We start from the raw sequence: 16,279 nt of genomic DNA, 5'->3' as shown, positions 1-16,279 counted from the left end.
TGTCCAAACTTTGATCAAGTGATCTTTGGTCTGAGCCGCACAGAAATGACTGAACAGATTTTTTTATTCATCTTTGTTCAAAAGTTATGATGTCACGAAGTTAACAAGGTTGACCCAAAATTGCTATAGAGGCTGTATCTCGGCCAAACTTTGAGCAATCAAAACTAAAATTGGTACACTTGATCAAGACCATGATCTGAGGTTCCATGCCAAATTTGGGAACAGCGCCACCTACAGGTCATGAGATCTGAAAAATGGCTATTTTGGCCAATAACTTTTGAACACTTTATTAGATAATCAAGATCTTGGTGTCTATGGATTCCCTGTGCCATGCCGAATCCGAGGATATCGAATTCGTCAACATCGGATGAACCACGTGTCCGCCATTTTGAATTTTGTCATAAATTGCAATAACTTTTAAACAATTTGACATATCATCACAAAATTTGGTACATATGACCATCAAAGTGTCCTGAAGGTACATGAGAAGTTTCAGCACAGCGCCACCTAGTGTTCCACAGATATAATGATTTTTGCAAAATTGCTTATAACTTTTGAAAACATTATCCAAAATTTGTCTGCTTTATGTAATTTTATTCCCTGGCTTATGCCGATTCCGACAATGTGTCATTTGTCATTTTCCTTAAATGTACCTGTCTGCCATATTGAATTAAATCAAAAACAGTTTTTTCGCTACTCCTCCCACAAATTTTGGTCAATTTTGTCCAAAATCAGCTCAGATGATCTTTGGACCGAGCCGCACAGAAATGACTGAACGGATTTTTGATATTCGCTACCATTCCCAAGATATTCATCTCTGAATGTGACCTTGCTTGTGTTTGTTGTCTTATACTAGTTAGCTTAGCACAGTAATTGCTTAGCATGCTAAACTATTGCTATTCTTTCTAATGTGGTCTTCAGTCAACAGGTTAACCAAAACTTAGTTGGCATTAAATAACTTTGCATACTAATATGGTTAACATGCTATGAAGCTTTTTTTTTTGTGAACTCTTTCTCACACTGAAACCTCTGCTTAGCATACTGATGAACTTGCATGGCTGATTAGCTCAATGTGTTATGTCACGGATCCCGAATGCTCTGCATCGTGGGTTCGAAACTCAGTGTGACACATGCCCAGACCGCATGAGGTACTGTGGCAGGAAAAGATGCAGAACTTGTGTCTGTTCTAGGCATTCTGCCTAAAACTGGTCTAATCTGAAGCTATCACATGCAATTCCTTTATGTCCAAATTCGTAGTTATTCTTCTTCCCCCTGTATGGTAATCAATGAACCATAAGAAGGAAAATTATCAAATTTGGCATGCTTGTAGTGATAGTAATTAAAAGTAATTTGACCAACTTTGGAGTATCTAGGACTAAGTCTATAGCGCCACCACCAGTTCAAATATTCACTTTTGTAAAGGTTATAACTTTTGAACCCTTTGTTCCAGAAAAATGAATGTCAATACAACTGATTCCTCTCTTCATACTGATCACATTCAATATCTTACATTAAGACTCCACCCAGTACAGTAGTGGCCATTTTGAAAAGTACAGTATTCCATTTTTTCACTACTCCTCCTACAATTTTTGTCCAATTTTGTCCAAAATCAGCTCAGGTGATCTTTGGACCGAGCCGCACAGAAATGACTGAATGGATTTTTGATATTCGCTACCATTCCCAAGATATTCATCTCTGAATGTGACCTTGCTTGTGTTTGTTGTCTTATGCTAGTTAGCTTAGCATGCTAATTGCTTAGCATGCTAACCAGTTGTCATTCTCTTTAATGTGGCTCTTCAGCTATCAAGTTAACCATGAGCTTCATTAGCATTAAGTTAGCTTAGCATGCTAATATGGTTAGCATGCTAAGTAATGCTTTTTTGTAAATTCTTTCTTACACTAAAAGTTCTCTTCCACAGATTGTTGAATGTGCATCTTCAAGTAGCTCAATGTGTAAAGCCAGTTACCTGATGAGCTCTGCACCCCAAGATAGTGGGTTCGAATCCCAGGTGGAGCGGTTTTATGAAATAGTGTGTTTTGATTCCTTTACTGCCTCTTGGATTAGAAATAAATGCTTTTTGTTTCATGCTGTGTTCATTTTCATCTAAGCTTATGTACATAAGTTCTGAGTTCATTTTCGCCCGTAATTCTGAACCAGCTGTTTCATGTTTGTTCATTTTCTGCTGTTTTTCCTCTTCCTGCTCTGTATTGCGCTACAGCATGATGAGCTGCAGAATGATCTAAAGTAGTTATTAAATATAACATTCAGTGCAGTTTTATAAAAATTCTTCATTTTGAGTTCATTTTCACATGAACTAATGAACTTCGGCAGGCGTGCCAACATTCACCTGCACAGTGGCGCAATGAGTTGAGAAATGGACATTGGACCTGGAGGTTGTGGGTTCGAATCCCGTGTGGGGTGCCTTTATACAATTGTGTGTAATGAGTCATTTTGATACCTTTTTTATCCAAATAAGCATTGTACTAATCTTTATTCCTCTTGAATGAGATACAAGTGTTTTTAGTTCATTCCGTGTTCATTCTCTGAACTTCTATTAATATTCATTTCATTTCCACCTGTCCTTCTGAACGAGCTGTTTAGCATGTACATTCAATTTCTGCTGTTTTTGCTCTTCCTGCTCCGTATTGCGCTACTGCCCCTTCTGGGGCTTGGCCCCGAATTGCTGCTTGCAGCTATATTTGTACATTGTTCCAGTGCATTGTTTTGTGCATGAAGATCTGTAATCATCTTGAACTTTGTTGTGGAGCACAAAAGCTATAATTATTCGGTCAGTTGAACCGATACTTGACTGCTTATTGCTTTTCGGTATGTTCAAGCTTAGTGTATGAAAGAAAGTTTAAAGGATTAGTCCACTTTTAAATACACTTTTCCTGATTAAATTTACTCACCCCCATTTCATCCAAGATGTTCATGTCTTTCTCTCTTCAGTCGAAAAGAAATTAAGGTTTTTGAGGAAAACATTCCAGGATTTTTCTCCTTACAGTGGATTTCAATGGCTACCACCAGTTTGAAGTTCAAAATTACAGTTTCAGTGCAGCTTCAAGGGCTTTAAACGATACCACATGAGGAATAAGGGTCTTATCTAGCGAATCGATCGGTCATTTTAGAAAAAAATACAACTGTTTATGCTTTTTAAACAAAATATCGCCTTGAACGTACTTTCCGCTTCCACATTCTTCATAATGCTTACGCTGAATGTCCTACGCCTTCCCTATTCAAGTTACGGAAAAAAACGAAACTGGCGCCGCGTTCGTTCCGTAAGTAGAATAGGGAAGACGTAGGACATTCAGCGTAAGCGTTATGAAGAATGCGGAAGCGGAAAGTACGTTCAAGGTGATATTTTGTTTATAAATCGAAAATGACTGATCGATTCGCTAGATAAGACCCTTATTTCTCATCTGGTATCATTTAAAGCCCTTGAAGCTGCACTGAAAGTAATTTTGACCTTCAATCTGTTGGTAGCCATTGAAATCCACTGTAAGGAGAATAATCCTGGAATGTTTTCCTCAAAAACCTTAATTTCTTTTTGACTGACGAAAGAAAGACATGAACATCTTGGATGACATGGGGGTGAGTAAATTTATTAGGACAAGTGTATTTAAAAGTGGACTAATCCTTTAAGAATGTTTGTCAGGTAACCAAGTTTATGAGTTACATACATAATTTGTCAAGTCATTGTTTTTATATTGGATATTTTACAGTTTTATACAGTTTTATATGCACTTGTTTCTGATTTGTCAGAATAGCAAATTTTAAGAATGTTTGTCAGGTAACCAAGTTTATGATTTACATACATAATTTGCCATAAGTCATTGTTTTTATATTGGATATTTTACAGTTTTATACTGTTTTATATGCACTTGTTTCTGATTTGTCAGAATGGCAAAGTTTATGAAGTTATAAAAGATTTTATGAAATTATTTTTTTTGAATAAAAAAAGTTTCATGAATAAAAAAAGTTTTACAAGTTAATTTCATCATTGTTACTTGTATCACACACATTAATAATACAAAAAAAGTATTACTTAAAAAAATGACTCCCTCCATTTGGGAGTTAAAATAACACTTTTAAAAGTGTGAAATATGTACATTACTCCCAGAGTACATTTTAACACTCATGTAAGAGTTGTGACACTTCTGTTGGATTTACAAATAAACTCCTACAGTGTTAAAATGTACTCTGGGAGTAATGTACATATTTCACACTTTTAAAAGTGTTATTTTAACTCCCAAATGGAGGGAGTCATATATACATTTAAGGAGTGTTAAATTTGACTCAAATTGAGTGAAATGTACACTGGCTTTTTTGCTGCACTTTTTCTTGCAACTGTATATACTGTATACACACATTTATAAACATATTGGTATTTACACTTCTGATTAGATGCTAACTGCATTTCATTGTGACTTGTGCACTGTACAGTTATGCTACATCATGAAATGAACATTAAATGCTGTAAATGTAAATGTACAGTATCTGTCCAGCAATTAATAGGAATACATAAATATTCTCAGTGCAAGACTCAGTACGCATGAAATTATTTTTTAGATGCCTTTTTAATTTGAATGAATTTTAATTTTTTTATTTCAAGCAAGCAAAAGAGTTCACATTTAGCAAAGGAAAATTAAAAGCTCTATAGATAAAGAAATATTAAACAAAGCATGTGCAATTTAAATTAATTTCTGATCAAAGATACATGAGAGTAGTTTTTCAGAGAGTTCGGGTCAGTGATTCACTGCTGCTGCTCACGGAAGTCCGAAGCTGCGTTTTCTTTCGTCGTTTTCAGTGAGTGTTAGGCTCGCTCCCATTTCATGACAGTTAGTTCTGCTACAGGAGCACTCTTCAACATGGATGTATGTGTGGGTTATTATATCTCCATTTACGCAACCAAGATCCACTGTGCGATTACTTGAGCGTTTGGCCTGGCAACAGGTACATGATGACAACCCAGGTTCTGTGTACCTGTGTATGCGAGAAAACACATGTAAAGCATTTGAAATTGGTCTCTTATAAGGGTGTTTCAAGTAGTATACTGCCTATGTAGGTTTCGTAACAGAGTCTGCATGTACTCACTTGCTAAAACTGGTACAATCTCCACCACAAAATGTCAGGTCCATTTTCCTCTCTGATTGACAGTCATTGTGTTTTATGTAATCGTTAACGGTCTGTAATTGACATCCCTTGATTTGGTCCACACCTAAAAACACAGGCAATTGAACACATATGGGCACATTAATAGTCAACTCAAATCAACAAAAATATGCATTGTTTTCTTTTAAAAATACTCACAAACATAGCAGCAGCCATCAGCTGTCACCTGAACGGTGCCCTGGAGAGAGAATCACAAAAGCAGAATGGCATCAATGTGATTTAATCAGTAGAACATGTAAATGTGTGTTTGTGTGATATTTGAAATACTGTCAGGCTGGCAGTTGGAAATGTTGAAAGGAAGACACTGGACTGTGTGTTTGTCTGCAATGAACTGTCCATTAACTTTAGTGCATGTGACTTTGTCACAGCCCTGGTCTGGAATGGGGAAAGTGGCTCCTTCCTACGAACAAAAAGAGGTCAAACTCTGTTAAAGGACATTGCAAAAATTATAGATTTAGATTTTTACGGAATGGCGATATAAAACTTGCATTATAGTGCACAACTAATTAGGGCCCGAGCACCGATGGTGTGAGGACCCTATTGGAATTGCTCCGTTTATTAGGGCCCAGGCCAATGTAATGGCAAAGGCCCCTTTTGTTTTTTTAAGGAGAATTATTTTTTTTCGTCACCCGGGGATTTTTGGGAGTCTTAACGTGCTCAAAATCTCTTAAAATTCGGCACACACATTGGAATCTGCGGCCATTAGGAGGCCACAAAGGATGGGACCCGGGCATGGCAGGGGGGCTCGACAGCGCCTCCTTGAATGGTGTCCGAAAACTTGGTCCATATATCAAACACGTTTGCATGTATTAGTATGAAACTCGGTACACATATAGACCTCATCGGGCCGAACAACTTTCATGCTCTAAGTTAAACACCACCCCAACAGGAAGTCAGCTATTAAGGGTTGTTTGAAAAACGCATGCTCTGGAATTTGATATACTACTCCTAGACGATTATTCTGATCACCACCAAACTCGGTCAGCATGAAGTCAAGACACTGATGATTAAAAATTGCCAGCAGATTTTTGATATCTCAAACGGTTTGGCTGTGGCGAGGCAATGAATTTATGGCGAGAAAAGGGAAACAGGAAATGTGTTATAATGTCTGCATACATTGATTGACTTTTATGAAACTTCAGCTGTGTTTTAGTTGTAGGAGTTATAGCGCCACCAACTGGCAGCAAGAAGTGTGTTACTTTCAAAATGCATGTTATGTTTACCTGATTTGCTTCAAACCTCATCAGTGTAATGCCAATACACAGCAGATGTAGACATGTGACAGTATTTTTTATATTTTAAATATTGTTTCCATGGCAACATGTCAAACTTTAATAATATTCTTGAGTGTTTTTGAGGCTCTTAACATGCTTCAAATTGCATAAAACTCGACACACACATCAATATTGTCATCCAGTAGACATGGACAAAGCCATAGAAATGGGCGTGGTGGAGGGGCTCAGTAGCGCCACCTTTTGACAAAAGTGGGGGGGTTAGTTTTTCCTACAGTCACCAAACTCGGTACACATATTATTCTCATCAAGCTGGGCAATTTTCTAATTTACATTCATTAGCTCAAACAATGTTGCCTTGGCAACACATCAAACATTAATATTCATTTTGGATGCTTTTGAAACTCTTAGCATGCTTCAAATTGTTTGAAACTCCACACACACATCAGGATTGTTATCCAGTAGACATGGGCAAAGCTTTAGAAATGGGCAGGGAGGAGGGGCTCTATAGCGCTACCTTGTAGTGCAGTGAATTTGACATAGTCCTTTGATGTTTAACCGTTTAAATGCCTATTGCCCGCTGTGCACAGTTGACAAACAATGACTGCTCTGCCCCAAACTTCACATGTTTTATTAGAGTCCTGAGGGCTGTTTCATAAAAGATGCTAAGAAAAGCGAGGATTAAACTCCAAAACCTGACTTGAATTAACCGAACAAATGAGTTTGGGCTAAAACGGTTTCATAAAAGGTAATTGAAGTTCACGCAGTCCTGCTAATTCGATCCAGGTTCACCTAGTCAAGATAATTTTGCGTGCACGCTTTTCTTAAGCAGCCCTAGAGGTCGATAATGGATCAAATCGATCCACCTTAGGAAACGGCATACATTTTGTGCTATTTTATGCATTTGAGACATGGTGTTTTCCTCAGTGCATAACTTACTTTTCACAAATTTATTCTCCATCTGTAAATGTTAGAAAGTAATGCAAATATTTCCATTTTGCGGCTAAACTTCACAGTGAATGAGCGCTGTCGCGCACATGCGCGCTAAACAGACAGAACGCAATAGAAGTGCAATAATTCTGAAATATACATTTCGCTAAAATATTTGATGTTGGACATTAAATGTGCCTTATGTACACTTTTAAACCTACAAGTAAGTGTATTTTTATGATCGTAACTGTAATGGACTAATGTAATGGGGTAAATCAATATACTTTGGGTCAATTACTGAGTTTAGATTCATCTTACCAATTAAAATTTAGTCTGTGCATATTTATTTGAATTTTTTATTTTATGATTTTAATTTCTGCTCTTCTAATAATAAAGGTACTACAGCTGCCAAACAAAACCAGAGAGAAATGTATTCATATCTAATTAAATATTGGGTAGGCCTACAAAACATTTAGCCAGTAAGAAAAGAAAACCTGTAGGTTTTATATATATATATATATATATATATATATATATATATATATATATATATATATATATATATATATATATATATATATTATTATTATTATTATTATCAGTTACAGCACATTAATTCATCAATTTCTCCCGAAATTCATGTAAGTGGCTGGTGATCTGGGAGAAAATAGTACACTTTATAGTTACTTACACATTGTGTATCTGATATGAATAAAATATGTCGGCAAATTATATTTGAATTGATTATTATTGCTGCTTCCATAGACGTGTGTACTTTACAAATTCTAAATGTATCCCATATGTGAGACCGTTTAAAATTTTAATAGAGATGGGCACAAAAATGACCAAATTTCCTCTTGTTTGTCGCGCCCCACTTGTCATGTCTCTATTCCCCACACTTTGAGAAACACTGCTGTAAACGAAGCTCGGGCGCACCAGATAACACGTCAGCAACGTCTTACGTCAACAGCGTCTTACGTCAGCGGATTGACAACAGACCCGGAAGAGATGGAGGGACAGAAAGCTCTTGGACTAAATCTAAAATATCTTAAAGTGTGTTTCAAAGATGAATGGAGGTCTTACGGGTTTGGAACGACATGAGGGCGAGTCATTAATGACATAATTTTCATTTTTTGGGGTGAACTAACCCTTTAACGCCACGAAAGAAACAGGAAGTTGCTGTAACTCAGGCATACACTGTCCGATCTGCTCCAAACTTCACATGTTTGGATAGTCCTGGCCTGAAGACATCAACATGGCAATATTCAGTTACGGTCAAAGCGCCACCTGTTGGCTGCAGGAAGTGAGGCATTTCGAAATGACTTTGCCATAAATCTCCTTTATTCATTCGCTTACATGCATGTTGCCCACTGTTCACTGTTTTCCTAAGGCCAACAGGAGGCAGTGAGTCCGGGTGCGAGGGCCCTTTCATCGCTGCTTGCAGCTTTAATTTTATAATGCTTTTTGTCCAGCTTTGAGTTTTTTTTAACACTGATGATGACAATTAACTTCTGATGTATGGAAAAAAAGCAGCATTAACAGTTTCATTTTCTGTCCGAAGAAAAAAAAGAAAAAGGTTTTACATAAATGTTACATATTTTTTTTTACATTTATAATAGTTTTAAATTCTAATAATTATTCCTTTAATTTCCATTTAACTTGAATGTTTATTTAGGCCTTTTGTCCTTTTCACTCACATCTCAAGGCGAATGAGCTTTTGACATTTGAACTTACCGGCAGTATTTGATTGAAGCCATTGATGTTGACAAAGCAGTGAGTTTGCACACACTTTCCACAGCATTCAGTTAAGTTTGTATCAACATATTCATAACCCTGAGGAAAACCAACATCAAATGAAGTCAACAAAATTGTACTCATTCCTGAGACAAGCCAATCAAAAGCTTCAAACAACTTACAGGATCACATTCCTCATTGCACTGCACATGTCCACAGTTGATCTTGAACAGCTGCGTTTTAGGATCCATGTCCCATGTACAGTTACATTCCTGACAGTCAACGATGGGAATGTCGGTACCAGGCTGAAGGAAGTGAGGGGAGAGAAAATTGAGCGTGTACAACTTTCATTAATCATTATTTAATTAAAAAAAATATGTATTTCATTTTTTCATTTTAGTTTTACCTCATACTCAATGTTTTTGTGGACACACACTTTCTTTGGCTCTAAGGAGGCAAACAACAAAAGAACACAAAATTATATAGAATGATATTTAAGGTGATACATGTTGTGTTTGTTCGAATAACACAAATAAAAGTCAGGACAACGATGGGCAGTTCTTCTTTTAGATTTTTACTGTGCAATCACTGAATCACGAACTTTGTTAACACAGGTGTCTCTTTGGACAATTCACTGGCCAACCAAATGTCTAACCCCGAGTGGCCAACAGTGCTTATTCCTGGGTTTATGTATTTAACTCAATATACTACACTTCCTCCCCCCTTAGATAAGAAAATCTAAAAAAAAACATTTTCACCTGTAACAGAACATTCCACATACAAAAGAAATAAACTTATGCTACTTATGACTATAATGTCCCATTCAAAGTTTTTTCCCTTTTTTTCTTTTTCTTTTTCCACTCTGTCTCTTCTATAAATCAAGACGGGTTGGTGGCTTCCGTATACGGGTAGGGTAACGTTTCTCTTCACAGGTCGGAATTGGTGTTTGTGGTGCTTCACTGGAAGATACAGTGCCATCTTGAGGTGTTGTTGCATCACTTTCACTAGTAACATTATCAGTAGAGCTGAATGGAACACTGACAGAACCACTATCCAGAGAAACATTTGATCTTCTCAACTGATCAATGTGCCGTCTCCAGATGGTATCTGGTGCAATCTCAACTGTATATGAGAGTGGTCCTGTTCGTTCCTTGACCTTTGCAGGTGTCCATTTGTGATCTCCTCTGTAGTTCCTAGCTAGCACACTCTCACCAACTTCTAACTCTCTTCTTTCTCCTCCCCCTTGTGATTGTTTTATCTGTCTGTCATGTACGGTTCTCCTCAAATTGGGTTTCAGCAAGTCTAGCCTTGAACGTAAGGGTCTACCAAGGAACAACATGGCAGGTGTTCGATTTGTGGTGACATGAGTTGCATTTCGATATGCAAACAAGAAATTGTGAAGCTTCTGGCTTAGTGTGAGCTTCTCATGTGTCATGGCTCGCAGTGAATTCTTCAAGCTTTGCACAAATCTCTCAGCTAAGCCATTAGTAGCTGGGTGGTAGGGCGCTGAGGTCACATGCTTGATACCATTGTTCCTTAGGAAGATCTGGAACTCCTCAGATATAAACTGAGGACCATTGTCACTCACCAGCTGTTCTGGTACACCAGTCCTTGCGAAAAGTTCTCTCAGAACCATCACAGTTTGGGCGGCAGTTGTGGAGGTCATGCTGAACACTTCTGGCCACTTTGAACATGCATCAACAACAACCAGAAATGTAGTGCCCATGAAAGGACCCGCAAAATCAACATGGATCCTTTGCCACGGTAATGCAGGCCATTCCCAAGGATGTAGCAGGGCAGGTCTTGGCATCTTTTGCACATATTGACATCCTGAGCAGTGCATGGCGAGCTGCTCGATCTGCTGATCTATACCGGGCCACCATACAAAACTTCTTGCAAGTGACTTCATCTTTACCACTCCAAGATGTCCAACGTGGAGCTCCTCCAAGACTCGAGTTCGCAACTTAGGTGGTACAACAACCCTTAAACCCCACATGATGCAACCACCATCTAGAGTGAGTTCATCACGGCGCTGATAGAACTGTGTGAATCGAAGCTTCTGCTCTGCATTCCAGCCAGACAGTATAGCTGAATATACCTGGGACAATGCAGGATCTCTCCTGGTTTCTCTCCGAATCATTTCGTCTGTAACAGGAGAACTCTCAAGCTGAGCAATTGTAAAAACATCCAAAGGTGTGCTTACATTTTCTGTCTTTGAATCACACCCATCCAATGGTAGGCGTGATAGCCCGTCAGCGTTAGCATGTTTGTGCGTTCTTTTGAATTCAATCTGGTATCTATGTCCTCCCAGAAACAATGCCCACCTTTGCATCCGTGCTGCTGCTGTCAATGGAACTCCTTTCTGAGGACTGAAGATGGAAACCAGCGGCTGATGGTCTGTAACCAAGGTAAACTTGTTTCCATACAGATACTGATTGAATCGTTTCACACCCCATACCAGGCTCAAAGCTTCCCTGTCGATCTGTGCGTAGTTCTTCTCTGCAGCAGTAAGGGAGCGTGACGCAAAAGCTATGGGGCGCTCCGTTCCATCAGCCATCACATGTGACAACACCGCTCTGATTCCGTATGGTGAGGCATCACAGGCTAACCTTAATGGTTTGTGAGGGTCAAAATGAGTCAGAACTGTATCTGACATCACCAGTTTCTTTGCTTCCTGAAATGCTTGCATGCATTGCTTTGACCACATCCATTTTTTTCCTGCTTGCAACAAGGCATTTAAAGGATGGAAAACTGGCTAGATTTGGCAAAAATCTGTTGTAGTAATTGATAAATCCAAGAAATGACCTTAATTGCGAGACATCTTTCGGTTGTGGAGCTTCTGCAACAGCTTTTAGCTTGTCATGACACTTGTGCAGACCATTTGCATCGATTTTGTGCCCACAATATGTGATTGTTTCCTTGAAAAACTCACACTTATCACGTCTTGCACGCAGTCCATACTCTTCCAATCTCTTCAAGACTCGTGCTAAGTTCTCCAAGTGACTACTGTCACTATCACCTGTGACAATGATGTCATCGAGGTAGCATTGGGTACCAGGGCAACCCTGAAGTACCTGATCCATAGCCTTTTGCCATAAGGCCGGTGCTGAGGCGACACCGAAAACAAGCCTTTTATCGCGGTACAAGCCCTTGTGAGTATTAATAGTCAAGAACACTTTTGAGTCCTCCTCCATTTCCATTTGTAAATATGCTTCCGCCAAGTCTATTTTGCTAAAAAGCTGACCTCCTGAGAGTGTAGCAAAAATATCCTCTATTCTCGGTAATGGATATTGTTCTGCCTGCAATACAGGGTTGACAGAGACTTTAAAATCCCCGCACAATCTTACAGTTCCGTCTTTCTTCGCGACAGGAACAACAGGAGTGGCCCAGGGACTCCAGTCAACTTTTGAAAGTACAGCTTCCAACCGATCCAGTTCAGTTTCCAATTTCTGGCGAATAGCATAGGGAACAGGTGCTTTGTAAAACTTTGGAACAGCGTTCTCATCCAAGGTTATATTCCCCTTGATATTTTTCAGAGTTCCTATTCCCAATTGAAACACTGCTGAAGCCCCATCCAGCACTTTTTCCAGTTTCTCTTGCGTGCTAGGTGACGCAGGGACTGTGATTTGCAGACTTTTTATGGATTTCCAGTCCAACTGCAACTTTCTCAACCAGTCACGTCCCCAAAGTGCTGGTCCTTCTGTTCGTACTATGTACAGATCCAACTCTCTCTGTTGATTATTGTACTTTACAGTCACAGGCATCACTCCTAGGGGAATTATGGGCTCACCAGTATATGTTTTCAGTTTGACAGGCGATGGCTTTAACTTAGCCATCTTGAAATGTTTTTCAAACTCGCACTGTGACATCACTGAAACGGCGGAACCTGTGTCCAATTCCATTCTAACTGGCTGTCCATTCAATTGAGGTGTAAGCCAGATTGCTTGTTTCAAGTCACTTTTCAGGCTGTAGATTTCTAAATTCGCCAACCCTTTATCACTTTCTTCATCTGAGTTTTCAGCGACAACATGCACATTCCTACTTTTCTTTTTCGGAGTCTTGTACCGTCTCTCCTTATCACTGTATTGTACATCAGATCGACATGCTCTTTGTATGTGACCCATTTTATTGCACTTTCTGCATATTTCAGTTTTGAACCTGCACTGATTTGCTTTGTGTCTACCCCGATCACAACGGTAACACAGTTCAACTTTCTGCACTGTCTTAGGTTTACCTGCAGTGGCCAGCTTATTTACAGACACTTTTACTCCTGATCGCAGCTCGACTGCGTCTCTGGCAGCCGTTTCCATGGCGACAGCAATTTCAACGGCACGTTTGAATGTTAGATCTGCCTCAGAGAGCAATCTCTTCTGTATACTCTCTTGTGAAATGCCACAGACTAGACGATCTCTCAGCGCGTCATTCAGTCCATCCCCAAACTGACAGTGTTCTGACAACTTCTTTAATTCGGCGACATAAACCGCGATTGACTCTCCGTCGTTCTGATTCCGTTTATGAAATCTGAATCGTTCTGCAATGAGCAGCGGTTTTGGCGCTAGATGCTCTTGCATTACTTTCACAATGTTGTCAAAACTAAGATCGGCAGGCTTTGTGGGAGCAGTGAGGCTTCTTAGTAGTGCATAAGCTTTCCCTCCTATCGCACTCAACAACACTGACACCCTCTTGTCATTATCAATGTCATTAGCTTTGAAATACTGCTCGATTCGTTCACAGTACAAAGTCCAATCGTCCGTAGCATTGTCAAATGCATCAATCTTTCCAATATATCCTGCCATCTTTCTGCTTTCACTTACTATTTCGCGCTGAATCTACCCCTCAGTCTTCGTGAGTCTGGGTTCCTCTCTCTTTTTCGCTTTTCCCCCCGGGAAAAAAAACGCCCATCCGTAAAAAAAAACTAGGAGAAAACGCTTCCAAACGATCCGTAAAATCCTCGTCGCCAACTGTTGTGTTTGTTCGAATAACACAAATAAAAGTCAGGACAACGATGGGCAGTTCTTCTTTTAGATTTTTACTGTGCAATCACTGAATCACGAACTTTGTTAACACAGGTGTCTCTTTGGACAATTCACTGGCCAACCAAATGTCTAACCCCGAGTGGCCAACAGTGCTTATTCCTGGGTTTATGTATTTAACTCAATATACTACAATACAGACAGTATATGAAACGAAAACAGGCATACAAATGACACAAAATGAAGTGTGAACAATAGTGATACCGCATTTGATTTCTGGACAGCATTTTCCGTTAGGCACTTGCAGGACTGGCTCATATCCGACAGCACACTTTTTATCCAAAGGTGGGCACATGTTGACATCACAATCTACATCAAACAAAACAGAGTAGAGGAGACTTAGGTGATGCAAACCTAAAGCAAACCCCCTTTAAAAATACTGTAAATAAGCTTGTCTTACTGCAAACTTGTTTGCTGCAGCATGGGTCTGAAGGATTGGTGACATTGATGAGCACGAAGCCGGGCTCAGTGCAGCTCTCAGGAGTCACATCAGAACACTTCTTGGGCTTACAGATCACTGATTTCCTGGCCTTATCACAGATACACTCTTCACAGTTGTACTCGAAAACCTCATCGAACTGCCAAAACAAACAAAAGAAACTATAGAAACTATTGTAGCGTCTGGATCAATCAGCCACACAATTATTCGTTGTATTTAATGAATTACCCATAAACTCACTCTCACTATCAAAATTCTGTGAACCCATTCCCCTAAAACTGCAACCAGCATCCCAAATGTAGCTAACACACAAGCAGAACTAGGTGTCCTGTTACAGATACAGGGTACTTTTATGATCAGAAAGAATGTTAGTGACTAGTGACTCCTTCTTCCTGAGAAGGACAACTCTCTTAATCCTATGTATTCTCTAGGGAAAACTCCTTATTGGCTCAGACACCTCAAGAGGGTGTGACATTTTCACCCCTTATATTCACTGATCACAAGATCAAACCCTCTTCTCTTCTCTTCCTGCTCTTCTTCTTCTCTTTTACTGACAAATGCTGATGTTAAGATGATGCTGTAAGAAGCTAGAAGCTTCTGTGAAACCCCAAGCTTGTGCCAGGCTTCGGCCTAGAAACTTCCATTCACCAAAGATCCTCTGAATCCAACTGGTTCTTTCATCAAGACAATATCAGCAAAGACTCAACGGAAGCCTCCACAAATTGCATCAGGACAGTTTTAATTCAACTTGGAGAGACATGCAAGTATCAAACTTAGTCTCATTATCGGATACATTGAGTATCCTTACCCCTTTTAAAGAAGGGCCTGTTACTAAACTGATGGTTTGCTAAAGGTTGTTGATCTGCTGAAGGTCCAACAATGCTGTAACTTCTTGCTTCCTGTACTCTGCTTTAGCTCTCTCTCTCTCTCTTGGTAAACTGTATGCATGTATGTGTGTGAATGTTAGAGTAGTTAAGTGTTTAGTCTAGTTAATAAAGTCTTGTTCATGTCACGCGTAAAGTTGTTCGTGTTTTGCGCTCATATACCGGAGTCCCTATTCATGTCGATCCTGACTTACAGGCTCTTAGTAGTACTGTACAATAAAAAATGATATTTCCCATAACCTGGAAATGAACATTTCTTAGAATTAATAAACAATTAACGCTGTGTGTTCATTGGACAACAGGTTAATTGGTTGTAATATTAATTTTATTACATTAAGTTAATTATATTAACTTATCCAAATATTAATAATTAATTATAACAAGTTATGATTCATTATTCATATTTATTTTGAGCTAATTTGCTACACTATACATACAGTAAGCAGCAATTACATATAGCACAATTCACATAAAAAGCTTGACAGTAGTATATTGCTTTGTTTGTCTTTGGAACACAAATCAAGTTATTTTTTAAGAAATCCAAGGGTATCTGATCCACACATAGGCAGCAACGTCATTGCACCTTTTGAGGTACCCGTGGATTTCATCAAAAATATCTTAATTTGTGTTCCAAAGACAGACAAAGGTCTTAAAGGTTTGAGACAACATGAGAGAGAGTAATTAATGACAGAAATTTCATTTTTGGGCGAACTAACCCTTTAACAGTTTTAAATACTGCCGTACCTCGTGTGGTGTCCCAGAGGAGTCCAGGCATCCTTAAAACAAAACAGGAAAAATAAAACCAGAAAGATACAAAAAGGGGCTAAGACTTGCAGGATAATGCAGAAAGGCAC

At 39.0% G+C, this 16,279-nt stretch overlaps 1 protein-coding gene across 1 annotated transcript in view; it reads right to left on the bottom strand.

The window, feature by feature from the left end:
- Positions 1–5,114: 5,114 nt before the first annotated feature.
- LOC137015603 (mucin-2-like) overlaps positions 5,115–16,279 on the bottom strand; it is a 37,355-nt gene continuing 26,190 nt past the window's right edge. The window contains exons 39-46 of the mRNA XM_067380651.1: positions 16,170–16,201; positions 14,503–14,680; positions 14,307–14,411; positions 9,476–9,516; positions 9,252–9,374; positions 9,070–9,168; positions 5,312–5,573; positions 5,115–5,219 (exon numbers count right to left, since the gene is read on the bottom strand). Coding sequence (XP_067236752.1) covers positions 5,397–5,573; positions 9,070–9,168; positions 9,252–9,374; positions 9,476–9,516; positions 14,307–14,411; positions 14,503–14,680; positions 16,170–16,201 — 755 coding nt within the window. The 3' untranslated portion in view covers positions 5,115–5,219; positions 5,312–5,396. The remainder of the gene's footprint in view (positions 5,220–5,311; positions 5,574–9,069; positions 9,169–9,251; positions 9,375–9,475; positions 9,517–14,306; positions 14,412–14,502; positions 14,681–16,169; positions 16,202–16,279) is intronic.

Source organism: Chanodichthys erythropterus, chromosome 24 (genome assembly GCF_024489055.1).
Source record: "Chanodichthys erythropterus isolate Z2021 chromosome 24, ASM2448905v1, whole genome shotgun sequence".
In the NCBI taxonomy this organism is placed as follows: Eukaryota; Metazoa; Chordata; class Actinopteri; order Cypriniformes; family Xenocyprididae; genus Chanodichthys; species Chanodichthys erythropterus.
The sequence above is the reverse complement of the archived record's forward strand: the minus strand, read 5'-3'. Positions and strand labels throughout refer to the sequence as shown.